The sequence below is a fragment of the Lasiodiplodia theobromae genome, assembly GCF_012971845.1.
Source record: "Lasiodiplodia theobromae strain AM2As chromosome Unknown scaffold_32, whole genome shotgun sequence".
In the NCBI taxonomy this organism is placed as follows: domain Eukaryota; kingdom Fungi; phylum Ascomycota; class Dothideomycetes; order Botryosphaeriales; family Botryosphaeriaceae; genus Lasiodiplodia; species Lasiodiplodia theobromae.
The window spans coordinates 240541-262311 of NW_023336511.1; the positions used below are offsets into that span (position 1 = coordinate 240541).

The 21771-nt window shown below is 56.1% G+C and overlaps 7 protein-coding genes across 7 annotated transcripts; 5 read left to right on the plus strand and 2 right to left on the minus strand.

Moving 5' to 3' along the window:
* Positions 1 to 796: 796 nt before the first annotated feature.
* LTHEOB_9546 (RNA-directed RNA polymerase) lies at positions 797 to 5690 on the plus strand (the record flags this gene model as incomplete). Its single annotated transcript, XM_035519145.1, has 3 exons — positions 797 to 966; positions 1028 to 1184; positions 1245 to 5690. 3 exons carry the CDS (start codon positions 797 to 799, stop codon positions 5688 to 5690), a joined length of 4773 nt encoding a protein of 1590 aa, XP_035368773.1.
* Positions 5691 to 6292: 602 nt separating this feature from the next.
* Positions 6293 to 7474, plus strand: LTHEOB_9547 (Dienelactone hydrolase; the record flags this gene model as incomplete). The annotated part of the gene is made up of 4 exons (XM_035519146.1): positions 6293 to 6347; positions 6406 to 6489; positions 6713 to 7116; positions 7208 to 7474. The coding sequence occupies 4 exons, from the start codon at positions 6293 to 6295 to the stop codon at positions 7472 to 7474; spliced, it is 810 nt and encodes a 269-aa protein (XP_035368774.1).
* Positions 7475 to 7957: 483 nt separating this feature from the next.
* On the minus strand, positions 7958 to 9848 carry LTHEOB_9548 (HSP70 chaperone protein; the record flags this gene model as incomplete). Its single annotated transcript, XM_035519147.1, has 4 exons — positions 7958 to 9431; positions 9483 to 9609; positions 9673 to 9709; positions 9765 to 9848. The coding sequence occupies 4 exons, from the start codon at positions 9846 to 9848 to the stop codon at positions 7958 to 7960; spliced, it is 1722 nt and encodes a 573-aa protein (XP_035368775.1).
* A 264-nt stretch (positions 9849 to 10112) lies between these two features.
* Positions 10113 to 10935, plus strand: LTHEOB_9549 (Exosome complex exonuclease Rrp40; the record flags this gene model as incomplete). The annotated part of the gene is made up of 2 exons (XM_035519148.1): positions 10113 to 10310; positions 10378 to 10935. 2 exons carry the CDS (start codon positions 10113 to 10115, stop codon positions 10933 to 10935), a joined length of 756 nt encoding a protein of 251 aa, XP_035368776.1.
* A 1013-nt stretch (positions 10936 to 11948) lies between these two features.
* On the minus strand, positions 11949 to 12511 carry LTHEOB_9550 (Mitotic spindle biogenesis protein; the record flags this gene model as incomplete). Its single annotated transcript, XM_035519150.1, has 2 exons — positions 11949 to 12350; positions 12425 to 12511. The coding sequence occupies 2 exons, from the start codon at positions 12509 to 12511 to the stop codon at positions 11949 to 11951; spliced, it is 489 nt and encodes a 162-aa protein (XP_035368777.1).
* A 3740-nt stretch (positions 12512 to 16251) lies between these two features.
* LTHEOB_9551 (Casein kinase i isoform epsilon) lies at positions 16252 to 17694 on the plus strand (the record flags this gene model as incomplete). Its single annotated transcript, XM_035519151.1, has 4 exons — positions 16252 to 16263; positions 16407 to 16479; positions 16533 to 17526; positions 17640 to 17694. 4 exons carry the CDS (start codon positions 16252 to 16254, stop codon positions 17692 to 17694), a joined length of 1134 nt encoding a protein of 377 aa, XP_035368778.1.
* Positions 17695 to 18992: 1298 nt separating this feature from the next.
* On the plus strand, positions 18993 to 21584 carry LTHEOB_9552 (37s ribosomal protein; the record flags this gene model as incomplete). Its single annotated transcript, XM_035519152.1, has 1 exon — positions 18993 to 21584. The coding sequence occupies one exon, from the start codon at positions 18993 to 18995 to the stop codon at positions 21582 to 21584; it is 2592 nt and encodes an 863-aa protein (XP_035368779.1).
* Positions 21585 to 21771: the final 187 nt, after the last annotated feature.

Below are 21771 nucleotides of genomic sequence, written 5' to 3' on the forward strand. Positions count from 1 at the left end.
GTGGAGATTCTCCGGATTCAGGCGCCATTTCTACTCAGATCGTGGATGGATTCTCACCTGCTCGTGCAAGGGACACGAAATCGCCGGCCAGAGCAATTCTAACTGGTTCATCTTGGGCGAATCAAGTCCGGTCTGGTCCGTACGAGATAGGAAGGGGTGATCCACCTTTTGCTCGCTCTTGGGTTCCTTCCCCAAATGGAAATGGCAACGCACCTCGCTTAGGCCAAGTCGCGCTGCAGCACACGCCCGTCTCCCGCCCACCACGACTGACTCCAAGAACATCTTAGACACCCTTTCTGTAAAGACATGCGACTTTCAGGATGAAGCAAATGCACGACGGCAGACACACCTGAGCAAGCCCGGTCATTCCCCCAACAATCCGAGCAAACGCAGAAAGAGACGCCAGGATCTACACCAGCACCTGACTGGCAACCTCAACACGATGCAGGGACGCGGCCACTCCGGAAGTCGCGTGCCTGCACGCGGTGGGTTCAATGGTCAGAGGCACGGACGCCATGCCTCTTATCATGGACCTCAAGCCAACAACTTCAACTCCGACTTGTCGGACAGTTCCTCCAACTCAAAACCTGCCAGGAACTTCCGCCGACAAACCAGCGTGTCTGATAATCTTCACAGCCCCAACCACCCAAGGCTCCCCCCTACGCGCTCTCCGCCTGGCTTCATGCCACAGAGAGGTCGCACTCCGCCGCCACCCTACTCGTCCTTGGCCCATACTTCCCATGCTCCCCGTCCGACCAACACCCCACCACACTTCAGGCATTCACCGCATCCAATCATGGAAAACAATGAATGGAAAAGTTGGCAGAACCTGAAGGTCAAGGTCCACGACTTGCCTTTGGACATTGCTACCGTCGATCTCTACAAACTCTTCAAGCATGAGGGCACTATCAGTAGAATTGACATTGTACGAGAGGTGTACGGAAAGGTGGCCTTCATGGTTTTCAGGTAAGGCTTCCTGTGCTCTGCAACTCAAAACATCTGAACAAGCTTGCTGACCATTATCAAGCCCGCCGCCACGCAGAGCCTTCTGGAAGGACATGTGGTTCCTTCCAGCTGGACAGTCAGGCTCTGGAATTCAGCTGAGAGTTGAGGCTCGTGGACCGGACAGACAGCTTCGGAGAGCCAGTCCAGCCAATCCGCTAAAAACTTATCCTGAGATTATGGTAAGTCATATTGACCTGTTTCTTTGCCGAATGCTATTTTAGGCTCTAACAAATGAATAGACAATCTCAGCAAGCTCAATTGACTTCGGTTTCATGTACAACGAGTCGGCCATGATGATTATGCAAAATGCAAGCCCAATCCCTCCTCACAACATTTCGGTCACGCTCAATCTAAAGTGGGCCAAGCTCATTGTCCAGTTTCCACTTTCCATGTTCAACGAAGAGGAGAACTTTTTCGTTACTCAGCCATTCCGCTTTGAGATCCCTACACAGCGCCTGAGCAAAATACACGAGGCAAGGGAAGGCGACAAGCGGATTCTGATCATTCCATCGGATTGCGTCCCCCGGTATGCTCGCAAGGCGCAGGAAGTGGAACGGACCCATAACAATGGTGATTCCTCCTGGGACGAGTCAAAGGCGTGGTATCGCTCAGTCGATATCGCGCACCTCCGCGAACCATTGAAGACGGCCCCAACCGCGCTGAGGAAGAAGAATGCAACGGTCGACATTGGCCGCTGGACCACGTACAAGATCGAATTTGACGCATCTTCGACAAACCTGAAGCAATATGACGAGATGTTGAGCGCCTTGACTGACTGGAATGTGAGCATCGTTGGCGACACACCAATTGAACTTCTGGAGAAAGAGCAGCCAATTTTGTGGGACATAATCGACACCCCGCAGTCCTATTCTCCTCGCCGCAATGCGAGCCCTTGTGGTCTTCAACCAGAACCAATCCATCTCGACTTTGAAGTTCGGTATCAGTTCGAGGCCTGCCTCTCAAACAACATCCTGAACGAGCACAACATTACCCGGGATTTCATACAACGCCTCGCAAAGATGAACGGGAAGATGGCTAAAGCCTATCTTGAGGTGGCGATGGACAAGAAACAGCGTTTCTACGAGCCTATGGACATCTTCAAGCTACCGCTTGGTAAGAAGGGAATGCAAAAGGAGATCCCCGCTCATTGCGTTTGGTCTCGCGCTGCCACCGTCACTCCGTCAACCATCATCATCTCTTCCCCGTCAATGGAAATTTCCAACCGTGTTGTCCGCGACTACATCGCGCACAGCGATCGCTTCTTGCGTGTGAAGTTCACGGACGAGAAATACGAGGGAAAGTTGGGTAGCCGGAGCGGCGACAGCGACAATGAGTTGTTCACTCGTGTCTGGCGTACACTAACTAATGGCATCACAATCGGCGATCGCCATTATGAATTCCTTGCCTTCGGAAACTCTCAGTTCCGTGAACATGGTGCCTATTTCTTCTCATCCGTGGAGACGGATGAAGTTCACCTGACACCATCGTACATTCGCAAATTCATGGGCGGGTTCGAGGACATTAAAGAGGTTGCTCGATATGCCTCACGCATGGGGCAGTGCTTTTCTACGACTCGGGCAGTCACGAGCGTCAAGGCCAGCATCGGTGCAATGGAGGACGTCAAACACAATGGCTACACTTTTACGGACGGCGTCGGTAAGATTTCACCGCTTCTAGCGCAAAAAGTTGCAGAGGAGTTTGGTCACCCCAATCCGGTCGAAGACACCCCTTCTGTTTTCCAATTTCGACTTGGAGGCTGCAAGGGTATCCTTGCCGTTTCACCAGAGCTCGAAGGCCACAAAATCGTTCTGAGAAGATCCCAAGAGAAGTTTGCAGCGGATCATGATGGCCTTGAGATTATCAAGTGGTCTCAGTACGCGACAGCTACTTTGAATCGACAACTTATCATCGTCCTTGATGCACTTGAAGTCCCTGGGCACGTCTTTATGACCAAGCTTCGGAGCCAGCTCTCAGGCCTTACCGATGCAATGACATCAGAGGATGTGGCGCTTCGTTTCCTGCAAAAGTCCGTTGACCCAATCCAGACCACGCTAACATTAGCCGGAATGGTCATGGATGGCTTTATGAGTGCCAGGGAACCTTTTCTGATGTCGGTACTGCATGTATGGAGGGCTTGGAGTCTCAAAAATCTCAAAGAAAAGGCAAAGCTTTTCATCGGGGATGGAGCGTTTTTGCTCGGGTGTGTCGATGAGACTGCTTCCCTCCGTGGTCATTTCTATTCTGAACAGGGCGAGACTCACTGCACAAAGAAGGACTTGGACTTGAAAGTCTTGCCGGAGATCTTCGTCCAAATTTCGGATCCCGATCATGAGGGACGCTACAAGGTCATTGAAGGCCTGTGCATTGTTGCACGCAATCCTTCGCTTCATCCTGGAGACATTCGCGTCCTTTCCGCCGTCGACAAGCCGCAGCTACACCACTTGAAGAACGTCGTAGTATTCCCACAAACTGGTGACCGAGACATTCCGAACATGTGCTCTGGGGGCGATTTGGATGGGGATGATTACCTGGTTATCTGGGACAAAGATCTCATCCCGAATATCATCAATCACTCACCCATGGATTTTACGCCAGATAAAGAAGGGAATGAGCGGCTAACCGTGGAGGAGGTCACTATGGAAGACATCTCGAGGTTCTTTGTCGAGTATATCAAGAACGACAGCCTCGGACAAATTGCATATGCACATCTGGCTACGGCTGACTTTGAGTACGAGGGTGTCATGAGCGACAAATGTCTTGAACTGGCTCGTCTCCATTCCCGTGCTGTTGATTACCCGAAGTCTGGCCTCAGTGCGAAAATGACGAGGAATGACCGACCAAAGAAGTACCCACACTTCATGGAGAAACCACCGGAGAAGACCTACGTCTCGAAGAAGATCTTGGGAAAGCTTTATGACGCTGTTGAAACGGTGGATCCGGAGCTTTGTTTTGGTTCTCCTTTCGACAGCCGCATTCTCAATGCGTACAAGATCGAACCTGAAGTACTGGCCAAAGCAGCTGAGATCAAGGAACTGTACGATACTGCTGTACGGAAGTTGATGGCTCAGCACGATATCAAGACGGAGTTCGAGGTGTGGTCTACGTTTATCTTGAAACACAACACAGAAATCCGGGACTACAGTTTGCAAGAGGAATTCGGCCGCATCTGGGAAGCCCTGAGAGAGCGATACCAGAAACTTTGCTACGAAGAGGCCGCCGGTGGCTACAAGGAAGATATCCATGGCTCGGACGAGAAAAAGGCAAGAGCGACACTTCAGGAGCAGGGCAGGGCTTTCAAAAACCTTGGTCCGTTCATCGCTGCCATGTACACGGTGACCGCGCAGGAAATGCAGCGTGCCACCGAACTCGTCCGTCAGGCCAAGATCGATGCCGGCCGTAGTGCACCTGCCATGAAGATGACGCCAGCGAATATGCCGCTCATGAGTTTTCCCTGGATCTTCCCCCGTGAGCTTGGCCTTATCGCGGCCGGCGCCAAAGAACGACCTGAAGGTTTCAAGGCGCAGCACTCGGCTCCTCTGAAAAGCCAGGCCGGGAAACAGAAGCCCAAGCTGGGCACCTCTGCCCAAGGTGGCTGGACCAAGGAGGACGAGCTCTTCGTGGATGGAGGCGCGGTCATTAAAAAAGGTGAACTGCTCGACATATTCGGCGAAAGCAGCAGGTCTGGTCGTACCCAGCAGTCCGGGCACGCTGCTCCCGCTAAGAATGCTTTGGAGGAGCTCAAAGGGCTACAGCTGTCAGCAGATGAAAATATGGCCAAAAAAGGGGGCCTGAAGCCAAAGCCATCCCCACAAATGGTCAAGAGCGAATCGGAGAAGGGGAAAGACGAAGCCGACCCTGAGGGTCTGTACACAGACGATGGCCCATACCCGCCCGGGTCCTATGAACACCCGTATTTCTCGGCTAATGTCATCCAAACAAACCCTTCCAAGGATCATTCTCTTTCTACCACCAAGTCTGCTGAGAGCAACAAGGCACCTCGCATAATCGACTCCACTTCCATTGTAGATGAGAGCACTGAAGACAATGACGGGCGTGGTGCCGAAATCACCACCAAGTCCACCGAGAAGCTCGTTGCTCACGCGACTCCTCCATCAGTCCCCTCTTCATCCCGTCCTCCGTCGATCCCTCCACACCTACGGTCTCAACTTCCTCTACCGCCAATGGCGAACCGCTCTCGTGCTACTACGCCCGCCTCGCTCATGGGCTTATCAGTTACGCAAGAAGACGAAAATGATACTGATGGTGATGACGACGAGCTGGTTATTGGTGTTGAGGAGGAGGCGGAAGTCGATCAGAGAAAGATCTTAGGGCATGGAAGAAGAAACCCGCCTTCGGTCGGCAGGGATTCGAGTGTGCAAAGTGTGGCGGAGCTGGTGCTATTGAATCGGATGGAGAGGGAGCTGGAAGAGAGCGTGGCGGGTGATTCGAGGTCTTATGAGAGTGACAAGGAGACCAGGAAGTCTGTGGTGGATAGCGGACCGGAGAAAGAGCTTGTGGATATCGACAAGCCTAAGATGACTGTGGAGACCGGAATGGGCGACACGGAGGATGACAAGAAGATGGTTCGTGCCGAAGACGATGGTGATGTGGAGGTTGAGCAGAAAGCTTCCACTCCAAAGAAGAAGAGAAAGGGGGCTTTGGCTATGCTGAAGAAGTTCTCTTGAAGGGGATGGAGATGCAGATGATCTGGTGGGAATGGTTTGCGGACTTCAATTGGGCTTTCGGATGCTCGGTTTCTCATACTCTCGATGGAACTCGAGAACCGCGACAGGGCAGGAGATGACATCGGCATCTGGATGTGCTGTCTACGAAAATGGCGTCTTCTTTTTTCTCCCTCTTTCATTGTTCACTGCTTATTTGTAAGCACCCGGAAAGTGGCAGCATTACATGGGCTGGGGCGTCTTTGAGAAAAACATAAATGCACAAAAAAAATAGCCGGGCCATATGCCTACATAAGAGATTGTAATTGCTGTATTGCTTGCTGTATACGGGCGGAGATCTGCACAGTGCACAATAACAGCCCATACTTGCAGGATTGACCGAGAATGGAGGCTAATGTTGAACCATAGTGGTGTGATTTCATTTGGTGAACCTTGTCGATGGAAGAATGCGGAAAGAGCGGGGGAGGGGTGCGGTTCAAATTGGCTTTGGGTGGGGCAAAGCTCGCTTCAGGCGGGGACAACAACGATGCGCCACTTTCTTCAGTCCGTCCGACGACCGCTGCCACTCCATCAAGCAGAAGGACTTCGAGACGACAGCTAGCAATATGTTGATTGAGGAATACCACAAGGATGTGCCCACCCAGGCCGGTGGTGACATGCGTAAGAATTGACCCTCCCGGATGCAAAATGGATGGCCTGGCCCGTTGACAAGTTCTAGGCATCTTCTTCTTCCACCCCAAGATTGATGGGTACCCGAAGGCAAAGTTTCCTGGTGTCGTCGTGTTCAGCGAGATCTATCAGGGTAGGTATTGTTTTATTTCGACTCTGTCGACACAATTGCTTTCCTTTCCAGCCTTCCACGGCCACTTCTTCTTTGATGCCTTTCATGCTCGTCTCCATGATAGAGCGGAGCTGTTCAAAACCTTCTCCTTGATCAGTCTCTTCTTTCCCATATGCTCGTCCTCATCTCCTCCACCTGTTCTCCGAGACCGAAGATAAAGTCTGATTGACGCCTCCCTCCGCAGTGACCGGCCCGGTCTCACGCTTCGCGCGCCAGATCGCGAGCCAGGGCTACATCGCGGCGGCGGTATCGTCGTACCACGAGTTTACGGGTCCGGAGCCGCTGGCGTACGACGGGCCCGGCACGGACAAGGGCAACGAGCTCAAGATCACGAAGGAGGTTTCGGCGTACGACGAGGACGCACGGCTGGGCGTGGACGCGCTGCTGGCGCTGCCGACGTGCAACGGGCGCATCGGCGCGACGGGCATGTGCCTGGGCGGCCACCTCGCCTTCCGCTGCGCCTTTGACGAGCGCGTGCGCGCCGCCGTCTGCTTCTTCGCCACCGACATCCACAGCAGCACGCTCGGCAAGGGCAAGTCCGACGACAGCTTGAAGCGCGTCAAGGATATCAAGGGCGAGCTGGTCATGGTGAGTCGTCTCCCCCTAAGCTCCCCTCCCCCCAACCTCTCGTACTCCGACCAGGAAAGGAGAAATCGTATGCTTAGTATCACATCCGTAGATCTTCGGCAAGCGTGACACCCACGTCCCGCCGCCGGGCCGCGACCTGATCCGCAAGACGCTGCACGATGCCGGCGTGGCCTTCTCCTTCTACGAGCATGCCTGGGCCCAGCACGCCTTCATCCGCGACGAGCTGTCCAAGGGCCGCTACGACGCCGCTCTCACCGGCGTCTGCTTCCAGATGCTGCTCGAGCTCTTCAATCGCACCCTGCGCTCCGACCTCGGCCCCCGCGAGGGCAACGTCGCCGAGCCCGAGGACGTGTGCTAAGATGGAGAAAAGACCACACAAGAGGATGGGTTCAACGTGTGGAGTTTGGGCAAGGCACATCTCGATGAAAAGTCTCCCAAAAGCGTCAATCCTTTGAATTTTCAATTCCGTCAAGCATACTTTTGAGATACAAAAAACAAAAATACATGAAATGCGTATGCCATCTACGTCTATCCTCTCTCAAGTGAAAAAGGGATCCAAAATGAAAAGACACCACGCAAGAAGCGGGACAAGCTTCAAAATTGAACGTCTGATGACAATGATGATTATTTTCCTCCCAATCTAAACCGCTAAAACGCCTCCAAGATCTCTTGCGTGTGTCGTGAACCAAGAAATCGGTGTGGGTGTCCCGTCATTCAATCACACGCATGCCTTCTCTCCTTTTAGGCAGAGCCTTGATACTCTTCCAATGCACGCATGCATCAATGTCCTCATGCTGGAAACGCGGTTCGTGAATCCCTCCTATCATCCTTCGTCGCCCATTTATGCGCTGCCGTTCTGCGTAACGGCAGGCTTCTCGATGTTGCCCCTGATACCACCCTTGCCGCCAACCTCACGGGCGACGACCTGCACCGACAGGTCGGCACCGACGTTGATCTGGACCTCGACCTTGGCACCCTTCTTGACGCCCTTGAGGGCAGCCTCGGCAAGTGCAGTGCCGGCCTTCCAGACCTTGGAGCGGATCTCCTCCGGCTCCTCGTCCGAGTCGATGTCAGAGTCATCCTCGTCCTCATCGTCACCGTCCTTCTTGCCGTTCTCCTTGGGCTTGGCCTCGGGCTTCTCGACCTTGATCTCACGGATGCCCTCGCAGATCTTGATAAGAACATCGCCACCCTCACGGGGAGTGGCGATCTGAGCAGTGCGCCTGACCGGGACCGGAGTCTCGGCCTCGATGAGTGGGCGGAAGACACCGTGCTCGGTCGACTCGGAGATGCAGAGGACGCCAATAGCCTTGGAGATGTGGGGAGCAAGGGTGACCATGGCGTGCGTGCTCTGCTCAATATCCTCGGTCTCGAACTCCTGGATCAGGGAAGCCTGGATGGCGGCACCACGGGCAGCAAGCTCCGAGGGGTTGATGGAGGCGGGAGAAGTGGCAGGAGCAAGGACAGTGGTGCCCTCGGGGAAAGCGGACTGGACGCTGCGAGCAATCTTGGGCACGTGGCTCGAACCACCGGCAAGGATGATCTCGTTGACATCGAGAACATCCAGCTCCGCCTTCTCAACAGCGTGGGTGATCAACCGGGTCAGGCTGGCAATGTGCTTGTTCGCGAGCAGCTCGAAACGGGTGCGGTTGACGGTGGCAGTAAAGTCGATGCCATCGGCCAAGCTCTCAACGCTGAAGTTGGCCGACTGGCCAATGCTGAGAGCCTTCTTGACAGCCTCGGACTCGAGCTTGAGCTTGGCAAGGCTGCGGTCGTTCTCGCGAGGGTCGGTCTTGTGCTTCTTGATGAACTCCTTGGCGAAATGGTCGATGAGAACCTGGTCCAGCTGGGCGCCGGCAACCTCGTAGTCGTGGGCAGTGGCCAAGATGCTGTACATACCGCCCCTCGAAGCGATGACGGCGACGTCAGAGCGAGTGCCACCAATATCGGCAACGAGCACGATCTTGTCCGAAACCTTAGCCTCCGGGCGAGCATCGTAAGCGAGCACGGCAGAAACGGGCTCGTTGATGAACTGGAGAACCTCAATCTCAGCCTCCTTGGCGGCCTTGGTCAGAGCCTCCTTCTGGCTGTCGGTGAAGTTGGTGGGAACAGTGATGACGGCGGCGTTGACGGTCTTGCCAAGGTAGTCGGAGGCAGAGTTCTTCAACCTGCGCAGGTGCCTCGTGGTGATCTCAGAGATGGTGCGCTCGTTCTCAACATCCTCCTCAGAATCCTTGATCGAGAAAGCGATGCTGTCCTCGTGCTCCTTGGGGTGTGCGGACTGGTGGGCCGGGGTGGGATCTATCGACTTGAAGCTGCATTCGCGGTCAGCGCTGCGTGTGGAGAAGCGCAGGTTGTCAACCTACTCCTTGCCAAGGAAATCTCTGAAGTAGGCAACAGTGTTCCTGGGGTTGCGGACGAGCTGCGCCTTGGCCTGAGTACCGTGGAACTCCTCGCCAGAGACGTAGGACAGGATGGTGGGGATCTGGCGGTCTGGACAAATACTCGTTAGCACATGTGTTTGGCGGCGGGGTATGCCTAATGTTCGCTACTGACCTCCTTCCTCGTTGGCGATAACCTCAGCCTTGCCATCCTGTGCGGTTGTTAGTACCCAAACGGTTCCAAATTTGCTCTACTGCGTGTCTTACACCAGTGGTGAAAGCGATGGAGCTGTAGGAGTTGCCAAAGGAAATACCAATGGCAACCCGCTGCGGGGAGGTCTCTTCGCTCATCGTGGCGCGCGAAAGTCGGCGATTGTGTAGGGTACTGAAATCGAGGGAGTCGGAGGGGCCCGATGAGACTGTGGGAGTGCGAAGAGAGAGGCGGATACGTGCAGGCGGCGAGGTCGAGTGCAGAGACAATGGGAAATCGCGGCCGAAGTTTTTTGGAGCCGGTCCAACCCCGGCAGAATTTTGCCGCAATGCATCTTTCTGCAATCGACCTCCGCCCGCCGCTCCGCCCCGCGCAACTACGCTCTACAGCAATTGGCCGCGAACATGGCGTCTGAAGTTGTTCTTCCCGGAGAGGAGCTGCCTGCATCACTTCTAGAGCAGACCCAAAACCACAAGAGACCGCTCACGCTTGGCCCCGGCCTACGTCACATCCCGCCATCGACTATCACTACCACTGTCGCTGGTTCCCTCAGCGTGGACAGCCGGAAGAATGCCATTTGGGTTGAGCGCAATGGCGGCCGCGTATGTTTTTCTGGCCCTCTACATCCGACCCGATTTCCGCGGCTCTAATTACTAATTTTGCGCTCAGTATGTGCCTACCCAAAACGACGTCGTAGTCGCAACGGTGCACCACTCGTCGGTCGAAATGTACGCTTGCACGATCACACCTTACACACCCCAAGCCACCCTCCCGCATCTTGCCTTCGAAGGCGCCACGAAGAAAACACGCCCGCAGCTTGCGCCGGGCGCCCTCGTCTACGCCCGGGTTAGTGCCGCTAGCAAACACATGGAGCCGGAGCTGGAGTGCGTGTCAGCAACAACGGGAAAGTCGGACGGATTGGGCCCGCTCAAAGGAGGCATGGTTTTCGAGATCAGTCCAGGCATGGCAAGGAGACTGTTGATGCCTGCAGGAAAGAAAGATGCAGGCGAAGGCGGCCCTGGAAAGGTCATTGTGCTGGACGAGTTGGCCGAGAGGGTACGGTTTGAGGTTGCGGTTGGTAGAAACGGAAGGGTCTGGGTCAACAGCGAGGAAGGCGGCGTTAAGGTCGTTCTGGCAGTGGGCAAGGCGCTTACGGAAACCGATGAGAAGGGCTTGGGCATCGAGAGCCAGAGAGACTTGGTTGCGAAGCTGCTGAAGGGATTATAAAAGGAAACCCCGGAGCGGGCCACTGCATTGACATCTTGATCATCACGGTTGGAAGACGGCGTTGCATGGTATTGGTGCATTTGAAGAGGCGTAGGTGTTCAGGTCACGGCAAAAAGGAAAACTTGACTGGTAATCCTCCTTAGAGAGAGTAGGCTAAGAGGTTATGAAGAGTGTTTGTGTCCTCTCGGGAATTGTATCGCATTTCTACCTCCTAACCGGTCGAGGAACCAATATTTCGCCCGGGCGAAAGAATTCAACTGTGTGGACTATAGGACGGGTGGGAGCGGCGTCTAACAAGTCACCCGAAGAGAGTTGCTTGAAAGGGGACACTGTCATTTTCCCACCTGGTGCTTTTGTGTGTGAAGCCCCTAATACCTGTCACATATAATGCTAGAACAAAACGAGCAGCGAAAGCTTGCAGGCTGGGAAACGTAATACTTTTGACATTACTAGTGATTTTTGGCGCGCCGGTAGGCTAACGCTGTTTTCATACCGGTGATAACTCCTGTAGAAGCGTATTCTAAGATATGTAAACGCTGCCAAATGTGTAGTACATTCATGAAATCGCTTAGAGAGAGGCACAGCGAAAAGGTGTGGGAAGCTCGCTTGTATCAGGAAGGGGGAAAGGGGGAGAATATACTGTATGCTACTCTTACCACACCCTCAAATCCAACCAAGAATTAGTAGACATAGCACAAGAATTAAACAACTCATACTAGCTTAGTTGAACTTCACAGGATTATCACTCGATTGAAATCCCTATTGCGCCTTTCGGGTGACGGCAATGCAGCTTACTCATTAAGCCACCATACCGAACTGCTCACAAGGCAGTTACACAGAGAGTCCGACCCGCCTGAACCTTAGAGGATACCCGTTTTTTGGTCGTACATCCCTACCGCCCGATCCCCAACAGCAGAATGAATAAACCAACAGGGTATCATGTCCCACGTAAACTGCCAAATAACTCCATAGTTTCATGCACTTCCAAGACCACCTTGGTCACCTCCGTAGTCTCAGTAATTGAACTGGTGCGGCGCCGCCATGCTCATCCTCAACTGCCTCTCCCGCTGCTGAGCTTGTAGCGTCAATCGATCCACAGCGTAGCTCAATCTTTCCTTCTTCTGCCGCAGCTGTTTCACCTTAAGTTCCTCCGCCGGCGCCAATCCGTTAGCTGCTGAGGCCCTGGCTCCGGCTCTGCTTGCGCTTCGGGACCGCGATGCCGAGGGCTCGTTGTTGTATTGCGACAGGCGACCTTCGTTGAGCTCACATTTGGCAATCAGAGACTGCTCGCGGCGCTCGAGCTTGTCAAGGTAGTTTGATACGCGAGAGAGAAGATTGTCAACTTCGGGGCGGATTTCGGAAAGTAATGATCGTTGCGCGTTGTTCAAGTCGGGCTCGGAGATCAGTTCGAAGTGCTATGTGAAGTGTTAGTTAGCTTGATTGGCAATTTAAAAGGCTAATCGGCTGCGTAAAAACGAGGGGGTCATACACGAGTGGCATGGAGCACTTTGGTCATGCGGGGAAAGTCATTGACTCCAGTGTCAAGGATGGAGATGGACGAGTCCAGCAGCTGCATGCTGGATCGAAGGGACGATACACATCCCTCAAGAGAATTTGCCATGGCTTCCGACCCTGAGGTGTATGCGACGAGGTGCGTAGTAATGCGTGGTGGTTGGACTGTGGAGAGCTTTGCTGTGCTTATTTTCTGGAGGATGTTGGTGGTGTTTACATCCCGCAGTTGCGGCGGTCGTAGATCCCCGCTGCCCGTAAAAGCAGCGAGGAGCAGACCTAAAGCGGCATGGCCGTTTTCCCTCCGAGCGAGAGTTCTTGGCGCGAGAGCGCCGACTTCGACCTCATCGCCCGCCGACCCAGCAAAAGTCAAGCCCGTCCATCCGCCAACCCTCTCGTAACCACCGCGTCACCACCGCCATCCGTCAAAATGTCCCTCCTCGGCAAGAAGTGGCCCACGCCCGTCGGTACGTCAACACCGCTCCGCGCTTAGAGCGACCGCGGACCGTCAATTGCTGCGAAGCGACCAATGCTAACATGCACCCGTCAACAGCCAAGCCTATGGCTCCGTTCTACGCTGCCGGTAAGCATTGAAGCCCATCAGGACCGACCTACTCCGATTGCGACCGAAGACGATACGACGAGCGAGAGAATCTGAACGGAAGCGCGAATTGGCGGGCCAGCGGGACGACTGCTAATCTGGATAATGCAGGCCTGGTCATCCTCTACGGCATCAACTCTTTCGCCTCTACCATGCGTAACAGTGCGTATCTCCCTTCGCTTTTCTCATTGGAACCCGCACTTCGTTCTGTGCTCTGGCTTCGTCTCAGGATTCCCCTAGGCCATCTCGGCTTTCCCAGGCCCACGTGCCCTATACCCACTACTTTAATGTGAGGAACCAATCGGCTAACCCGAGCAACTCGCAGCCGACGAGTTCAAGAACGACCCCCGCAACGGTGTCAAGGCTGCCCACTAGATCGACTGAGCAACAGTATCGGAGGGTTGAGAGGGTGTACAATACCCATATTAGATGGAGAAAATGGCCCTGTGTTAAAGCCCACGGTCGCATCGCGGCTACAAACATAGTCAGAGAGCAATAGAGACTCTTCTGAACAGCTTCCAGGACTATTCGATACCTTTGGTTGCCTCGGCGGAGACCGGCGATATACGCCATCGTCATCGTTGCTCGGTAGATCCTGTGAGAATTCTCCGTTCCCCGCACCCTCGTGTGCTCCGCCTCATCGCGATCACCTTATTCTCGTTTCTCGCTTTCACCGCTGGTTCAATCCCTGATCATGCTCCTGGGTCGACACGAGGCTAGGCAACATTGTGAAACTTGAGTTGCAAACGGACGACGGGCGGCACAGCCCATAATATGCATGCGAGCTGCAAAACGTGGACCCTCTTAACACGCACCCTGAATGGAGTGTCATTGGTGCGAGGTAGGATCTCGAACTCGAAAGATCATGCACCCCGTTTCTGCAACCCCGGGCGGTACCCGATTTCTTCATTGATCCCGATCCTTAGTACTTCCAGCCTCGCAGAGCAGATATGCCGGGTAACCGACCTGTGAGGATACGCGGCGTGGCTGATGGTCAGTGGCCCGCGCTTCCCAGCCCTCGAATTGGGTGAGGGCCGTGCCATGACATGTGCGGACGGTTGCTACAGCGGCAGGATGGTTGGCAGGCGACTAGTGAAAGCTGTTCGCCGATCTTGGCGCGAGTAATTCGGGGCCGGATTGTGGAGGCGGTCGGGGATTTGGGCATGCGCAGTGATGAATGGTTCTGGGGAATGGGCACGTGTGACGTGTACAGCAGCGGCTCGAGCGGACGCCATCTAGAGCAACCGAGCGACGGTGGCTTGATCAGATCAAAGGCTGGATAGGCAGATGGACAGTGCGATAAATATACGACTGGAGTAGCGAAAGTGGGGAATGATTCGCGCGCTTGTGGCTGGCAGGCGACAGAAACGGAAAGTGACGATATGAAGTCACATAGTATTGCAATAAAACGAGGAGTTGAGGCTGTTTGATCAGACGCATTCCTTCATATTGATCTCGCACATTCATGTCCGGACGAACGCTTCAGCTTCCCCTATGTTGCCATATTAATGGAGCCGACCCCGTACCAGGTACAGACATCGGCGATGGACGATTGGAATCATGTCTCCCTGGCCGCAGGGCGCTAGCTTAGGGGTGCTCACGGCACGCATAAGTCGGCAAAATGCGTGCAGTTTGTTTTGCTTTTTTCGCCTGAGAAGCACGCCGGCGTGCCGTGATCAGGTAATCGAACCACGGCGGGCGGGCGAAGAGGTTGCTTAAAGACACTGCCGACGGCTGAGACACGCTCCGCGGCAGGCCCCGCCAAGAACGGGGCTTGTCTGTGATCGGAGCTGTGACGCACGTTAGATCCAGCGCGCCCTTTCAGTTCTGGTCGCTGCGGTCTTCATGCCGACGAGCGTCGCAGAGCGCATGATATCTGTGCAGTAATCTACATTCAAGCTCCCAGTTCTGGATACGGAGTCAGCAGGCCGTCCGGTCATTATCAGGCGCTCGTTATTTGTGCTACGCGCCGCCGGAAATCACCCTGAGGCCGTGCGGGACCCTTAGGCATGGGCTGCCTTGCTTGGGCTTCTGGAAGGCGGATTGTGGGGTGGCGCAGAAGGAGGGTTGGCCGGCGGCGGGAGAGTCGGCTTTGTGGTGCGGCCGGAAACGGGTTGACGGTAGTTTCACTCGCCCTCGGTGGCTAAGCTTCTGCGTTTAAGGGGCCAGCGTTGCTATAAAAAGGGCGGCCGAATGGGGCATGCAGCGACGGGCTGACGGGAATCTGAGCTGAGCGGCAAGGGAAGGGCGCGCGATGAGCGCGTGGGTGGAGCGGCAATCGCTGCGCGGATGACGACTATTTGCCCGCCTGCGCCCTTTTTGCATCCTGTTTTCCGGCTGTGTGAACAAGGCACACCGAGGCGCCAGCCAGACCCAGCCGGCCGGGCGCAGCGGGCGGAACAGCCAGCGCAGCCCGACGACACCGCCATGCTGTGCTGCGCTGGGCAAAGCCGTGAGAGATTACTCCCCAACAGGGGAGCAGTGGCGGGGGTGGGCATGAACTTCCCAACGCGCGCAGGGCGCAGGGCGCAAGTAGGCGTCTTATTACCATTTGCCGGCGAGCACAGGCTTGGCCGTTGTCACTTTTGCGCCCTGTTCAGTTCGCTGCCCAGCGTCCAGCCGCGCTTATTCCCTTAGGCCCTTCTAGGTTCCCACGCTGCTCTAGTGCTGCACCACCTGACGCGCCGCCGAAGCGACTGCCTATGTGAGCGGTCCGCCTCCTCGCTCTTCCTCTCTCTACCTCTACTTCCTTCTTGGGATCTCCGTGTACAGCGCTGCACCAGCGGCTTTTCTCTTCCTCGGCGCCCTCGCCTCCTCACGCCCACCCCGACACACGTGCTGCCTTCTCGCCCGGTCGGGCTGCAATCCCACTGTCCCCACCGCAAACACGCCGCAAACCGTATCAGTAAGTCACTCCCCCCGCTGAGCCTCCTACTTCGCAACCGCCCAAACCTGCACCGCCGCCGCAAAAGCACGTCGCTCGCTGGCACCTCCGACCGGCGCGCTCCCTTCCCGCCCCCTCACGTCGCTCCACCGTCACCTGCTCGGCCCTACACACACCGCCTGGCTGGCAAAGCCTTGCTGACCGGCTTTCTCGTCCGCAACAGGCTGGACTTAACCCCACGACCACCGCCAACCGCCAACCCTCCCCATCCACCACCCCATCCCACCCGACTGCTTTGTCTGACAAGTAGTCGCAACGAACAATGACGACCATGGTGAGTTTTCCCCTGTCCCTGCAATCTGTTGAGATGGCTCCGGCCGCTGCAGCGCCCTCCGCTGCCGCCGCACCCAGCCCGAGCCTCACCCTGCAGCTTGCCACCCACGCAAAACTCTGAAGTCTCTAACATCCTCGCTGCAGGATCTTCGCGTCGGTAACAAATACCGCATTGGCCGCAAGATCGGTAGCGGCTCCTTCGGTGACATCTACCTCGGTGCGTTTCCTCGACGCCGCACGCCGCCGAACTCCTGTCTGACTCCGTGCTAGGTACCAACATCATCTCGGGAGAGGAGATCGCCATCAAGCTTGAGAGCGTCAAGGCCAAGCACCCCCAGCTCGAATATGAGGCTCGCGTCTACAAGTCGCTCGCCGGCGGCGTTGGTATCCCCTTCGTCCGCTGGTTCGGCACCGAGTGCGACTACAACGCCATGGTCCTGGATCTTCTCGGCCCCAGCTTGGAGGACCTGTTCAACTTCTGCAACCGCAAGTTCTCGCTGAAGACCGTCCTGCTCCTCGCCGACCAGCTCATCTCCCGCATCGAGTACATCCACGCCAAGTCGTTCATCCACCGTGATATCAAGCCCGACAACTTCCTGATGGGCATCGGCAAGCGTGGCAACCAGGTCAACGTTATCGACTTTGGTCTGGCCAAGAAGTACCGCGACCCCAAGACCCACTTCCACATTCCGTACAGGGAGAACAAGAACCTTACCGGCACTGCCCGTTACGCTTCCATCAACACTCACTTGGGTGTTGAGCAGTCCCGCCGTGATGACATGGAGTCTCTGGGATACGTTATGCTGTACTTCTGCCGTGGCTCCCTCCCGTGGCAGGGCCTGAAGGCTGCCACCAAGAAGCAGAAGTACGACCGCATCATGGAGAAGAAGATGACCACCCCTACCGAGGTCCTTTGCCGTGGCTTCCCCAACGAGTTTGCCATCTACCTGAACTACACCAGGTCGCTCCGCTTCGATGACAAGCCGGACTACTCCTACCTGCGCAAGATCTTCCGCGACCTGTTCGTCCGCGAGGGCTTCCAGTACGACTACGTCTTCGACTGGACCGTCTACAAGTACCAGAAGAACGCCCAGGCCATTGCCCAGGCTGCCGGCAACCAGGCCGGCCCTGAGGACGACGACAAGGCCCGTGGCCGCCACGTTACCAACACCGCTGCCGCCACCGCCGGTCAGACTGCAGCTACTGGTGCCGTCACCGACAAGCGCCGTGGCCCCGTCAACCCTCGCGAAGGTGGCACCGGAATGTGAGTTTAACGATATTATCCATCCTTGTAAGGGCTCTTTCCTCTGCGGCTTTAGTGCGACGACGCCTGGCGCGGGGGGTGTACAGTTTTCTTTGCTAACACGGGCATGCTAGGCAATTGCGTTCTTCCAAGCGCGGCGGTGCTGACCAGTACCAGGCCGGCTACTGATGAATGACTGAGACAGCCCGGGCTAGGCATCATCAATCATCATCTCTTTTGTGACATCAGTCGGAAGGCGCGGTTACTCTGATGGCACTCTGGTCAACATCGGGAAACGCGGCCTCGCCGTCCTTATGTGTCACCACAATTGGACGGCGGAGACTTTTGTTCACTCTCAGCTCCTATCTCTTGTTTGTTCGGTTTGCTCTTATTAGACCGATCTCGACCTACGCTCAATCTCGGCCCGTCAGCATCCTATCTGGCAAAGGCATTCCGGTCGGTCTCGGTGCTCCACGCTTCGGGTACGCCGGCCGGGTCTTTGCATAGTACTCATGCACGCTCGCGTCAGCGGCAGTGGAAAGGTTTTGCACGGGGATCCATAAGGACGGTTCATCTGGCAGAAAGCGAGTTATGCTCTCGACAAGCTCGGAAAAGACGACTCGCACCGTCGGACGGACTACCGATTTGGCACTGGTCATATCCTGCTACGGGATCTCAGATTGCACTCCTCTTTTCTTTTTTCGTGCTTTTGTCTGCGGCTGAACTAATTTCCCTTTACACTCTTTCCTTGGACTCTTTCCTTTCGATGCTAGTCTGCTTTTTTCTACTTCGATGGTCTGCAAATTTCCGGCACAGTGTCTGCTTCTGGGGAGGTTTTGCGTTTACACAAGGGGACGATCACAACAAATTGAAAGACATTCGGGCTGCGCTTTGAGCGTAGAACGCTGGGGACGGGGAAGACGGACAACCGGGTTTGATCTATGGCCAAATGCTAGCATGACTGGTTTCGACCGGCACACCATGATGCTTGGACGGAAGAACAGTTGAGTGACGCTGAAGGAAGGACCTGCCTGTTGGAGAAGTGCCCTGAGATGGAAGTGGTTATTAGTGCTCTCTTTAGTCATTCACAGAATCGGTTTTCTTTCTAAAATAGTGCGATGTACGGTGACACGTGATGATCAAGGCCCGCTGCCACGAATGACCTACATGAAGGCTATCAAGCCGTTGCACCGTTGAAAATTAGCGCTTCCGGACAATTAAAACGTAGGAGGAAAAGGCGCGACTCATGTGCCGTGAATGTAGCTGGCAGGCGATCTGCCGGCTGACTCAAAAAGCTTAACAAAACCCGCCCGTTGATTTGCCGCCACAGCTCTGGGCTTCCAAAAAGATTCCCGCCAACCTCACCTCTGCTGAGTGCGGCGAGAAGCCCGGCCAACACACCTGGCGGAATCATTTCTCGCCAAACCCGAGCCCAATTCCCCCAGATTTTAGCGAATTCGGTGTCCAGTCACACGACAAAAGCCGCAATGCTCTCTGCGCGCCCGTTGCAGTCCATCTGCACGGCTTGCCGGTCGAAACTGCGCACCAGCACCACCGCCCTAGATGCTGGGAGCAGGACGTGGTCCGCAAGCAGCAGGGCGAGCCTACACAAGCGCATGCGATTGAGCGCTCCTCCAACACCCTCGCTATCATCATCGCATCCCCGCCACTTTTCCGCTTCGAGTCGAGACTGCAACGAACAGCCACGATCGACGAACGACGCCGAAGACCCTTCCACGCCGAATGAACAAGGGCAGGCCAGCGCAGAAGGGGAGGGTGCGGGCGAGAACGAAGGACGGCAACAGGACGGCGATGGTGGGGAGGAAGCGCACGTCAAGAAGACGTACGCCCAGCTCGAGGCCGCGGCGCGAGATGCGCGTCAGGCTTACGGCGAGGTGCTCCCCGAGGCGCTGCTTTCGCACGAGGAGTTCGTCGTGTACGAGCGGCTGTACGGCGCCCCGCTGCGGATAGCGCCCGAGGAGGAGCTGAGGGCCGAGGCCGAGGCTCAGCAGCAGCAGCAGTACGAGGAGTCCGGCGAGGGGGAGAGGATGCCAGATACGCTTTGGGTGGAGGGCAGGAGCGGGAAGCTGGAGGAGGTGGAGTACTATTACGGGGCGCCGGATAGTGGGCGGGTGGTCCAGCAGGAGGAGGTGCTGGAGGATGAAGATGCGTTGGCGGAGCGGCTGGAGGCTATGGAAATGGAGGGAGAGGAGGAAGAGGGCGAAGGATGGGAGGAGGATGGAGTGACGGCGGATAAAATCAGGACACATCCGTTAACCTTCGTGGGGAGGTTCACCACAAGGCCTACGACACTTCAGCTGCCGAAGCGGGAGTTTGTTGAGCCTGTGTCGGAGATATTGGCCGCCGCCAATAAGAAGCATTTGGCGGAGGTGTCGCAGCGGCTATACGGAGGACACAGGCTACCGCATTCGACAGCGACACCACGGACGATGGGTGGCGAGCTGGTGCAGAAGCCCATACCATTGGAACCGTCGCAGCTAAGCATGTCTCCTATGGAGGGAGATTCGTATCTGGCAGCTGTCATGCCCGGCACGTACGCCGCTGTTACGAGCATCCTCGTTGAGGTCCGCAAACGTCTGGGTACCGAGTGGATAGAAGGTCTTCTTAAGAAGGGGGGCGGCCCTCTGATCCTTGATGTCAGCTCCGGCGGTGCCGCCGTCATGGCCTGGCGTGAGATTCTCAAGGCAGAGTGGGAGCGGATGCAAGAAGCCTCCGGCTCGTCCGAGTCCACCGCAGCTCCACTTGGAAAGGCATCCGTCATCACCGGCTCCGACACCATGCGCCGTCGCGCTTCCCATTTCCTTGAGAACACGACCTTCCTCCCTCGCCTCCCGGATGCCATCCTCGCTGGCGAGAAGGTTGGCCCCAAAGCACGCAAGGTTTACGACATCATCATCGCGCCTCATGCCTTGTGGTCTCTGCATGAGGATTACATGCGCAAATCCATGGTCCAGAAACTTTGGTCCTTACTCGACCCGCGCGGCGGTGTGCTGGTCCTGATGGAAAAGGGCCTCCCGCGCGGCTTCGAAGTCATCGCCGGCGCCCGAGCCCTCCTGCTCGACAACCACATCGCTAGCCCCGGTGCCACTCACGTCGAGACCCAGCCCTTGAATCACCTTGACCAGTCTAACAAGGCCCGTGTTGCGAAAAAGGAAGAGGGCATGATCGTTGCGCCGTGCACAAATCATTCCGGATGCCCAATGTACACGATTCCGGGCATCAGCAGGAACAGAAAGGACTTTTGCTACTTCAAGCAGAGGTTCATCCGGCCGCCGTACTTGCAGAAGCTTCTGGGCGCGAAGGACAGGAATCACGAGGATGTGCAGTTCAGCTACCTCGCGGTACGCCGGGGCAACGATATGAGGAGAGGGGAGGAAGGTGTGCTTCAGGGCGAGGAGGCGGTGCTCAGAGCGTTCGAGGGCTTGGGTGACAGACATCGGAACCCGCTGGCGGAGTTGGACGATGTCGATGATGCGGATATCGAGGTCGCGGACGCTCAACCAGGCGAGGTCGCCACTGCCGTAAACGACTCCGATGCAGCAGCAACCGCGCAAGAGGTTGCAGAGGAAACAGCAACAGAACAAGAAGAGCAAGAGGAGGAAGAGGAGGATTATGGCGAGGCTACCCAGCTCATGCTGTCCCTCCCGCGCATGATCCTGCCGCCGCTCAAGCGCCGCGGCCACGTCATCCTCGACGTCTGCACGCCGGCCGGCCGCCTCGAGCGCTGGACGGTGCCGCGCAGCTTCGGGCGGCAGGCGTACCGCGACGCGCGCAAGAGCCGGTGGGGCGACCTGTGGGCGCTGGGCGCGGCGACGAGGGTGCCGCGGACGGTGCGGCTGGGCAGGAAGGATGGCGGTGTAGGCCCGGCCGCCGCGACGGGCAAGATCATGGCGAGCGTGGTGCGGGACGAGGAGAAGACGAAGCTGAACAAGCGGGATAAGGCCAAGTTGAAGAGGGAGAGGGGCAAGAATTGGAAGAAGGGGAAGGAGACGAGGCGGATGGAGAGGGAGAGGAGGGATATGGAGAGGGAGGCGGATGATGAGGATGATGATATTTGAGAGTGAATGGTGAGAAGTTGCGCACAGTTGGGGGAGGGGTGTAGAAGTATTGATATGGGATCTCGACTCTTCGGAAAAGCTTTTGATCAGCTTGGCTTGCTGGGTAAATGGCTGGAATGGCACGCCACTCTTGTAGTATATAAATCCTCGATGAAGTAACACCACTTACCATAAATAAATTCGCGGA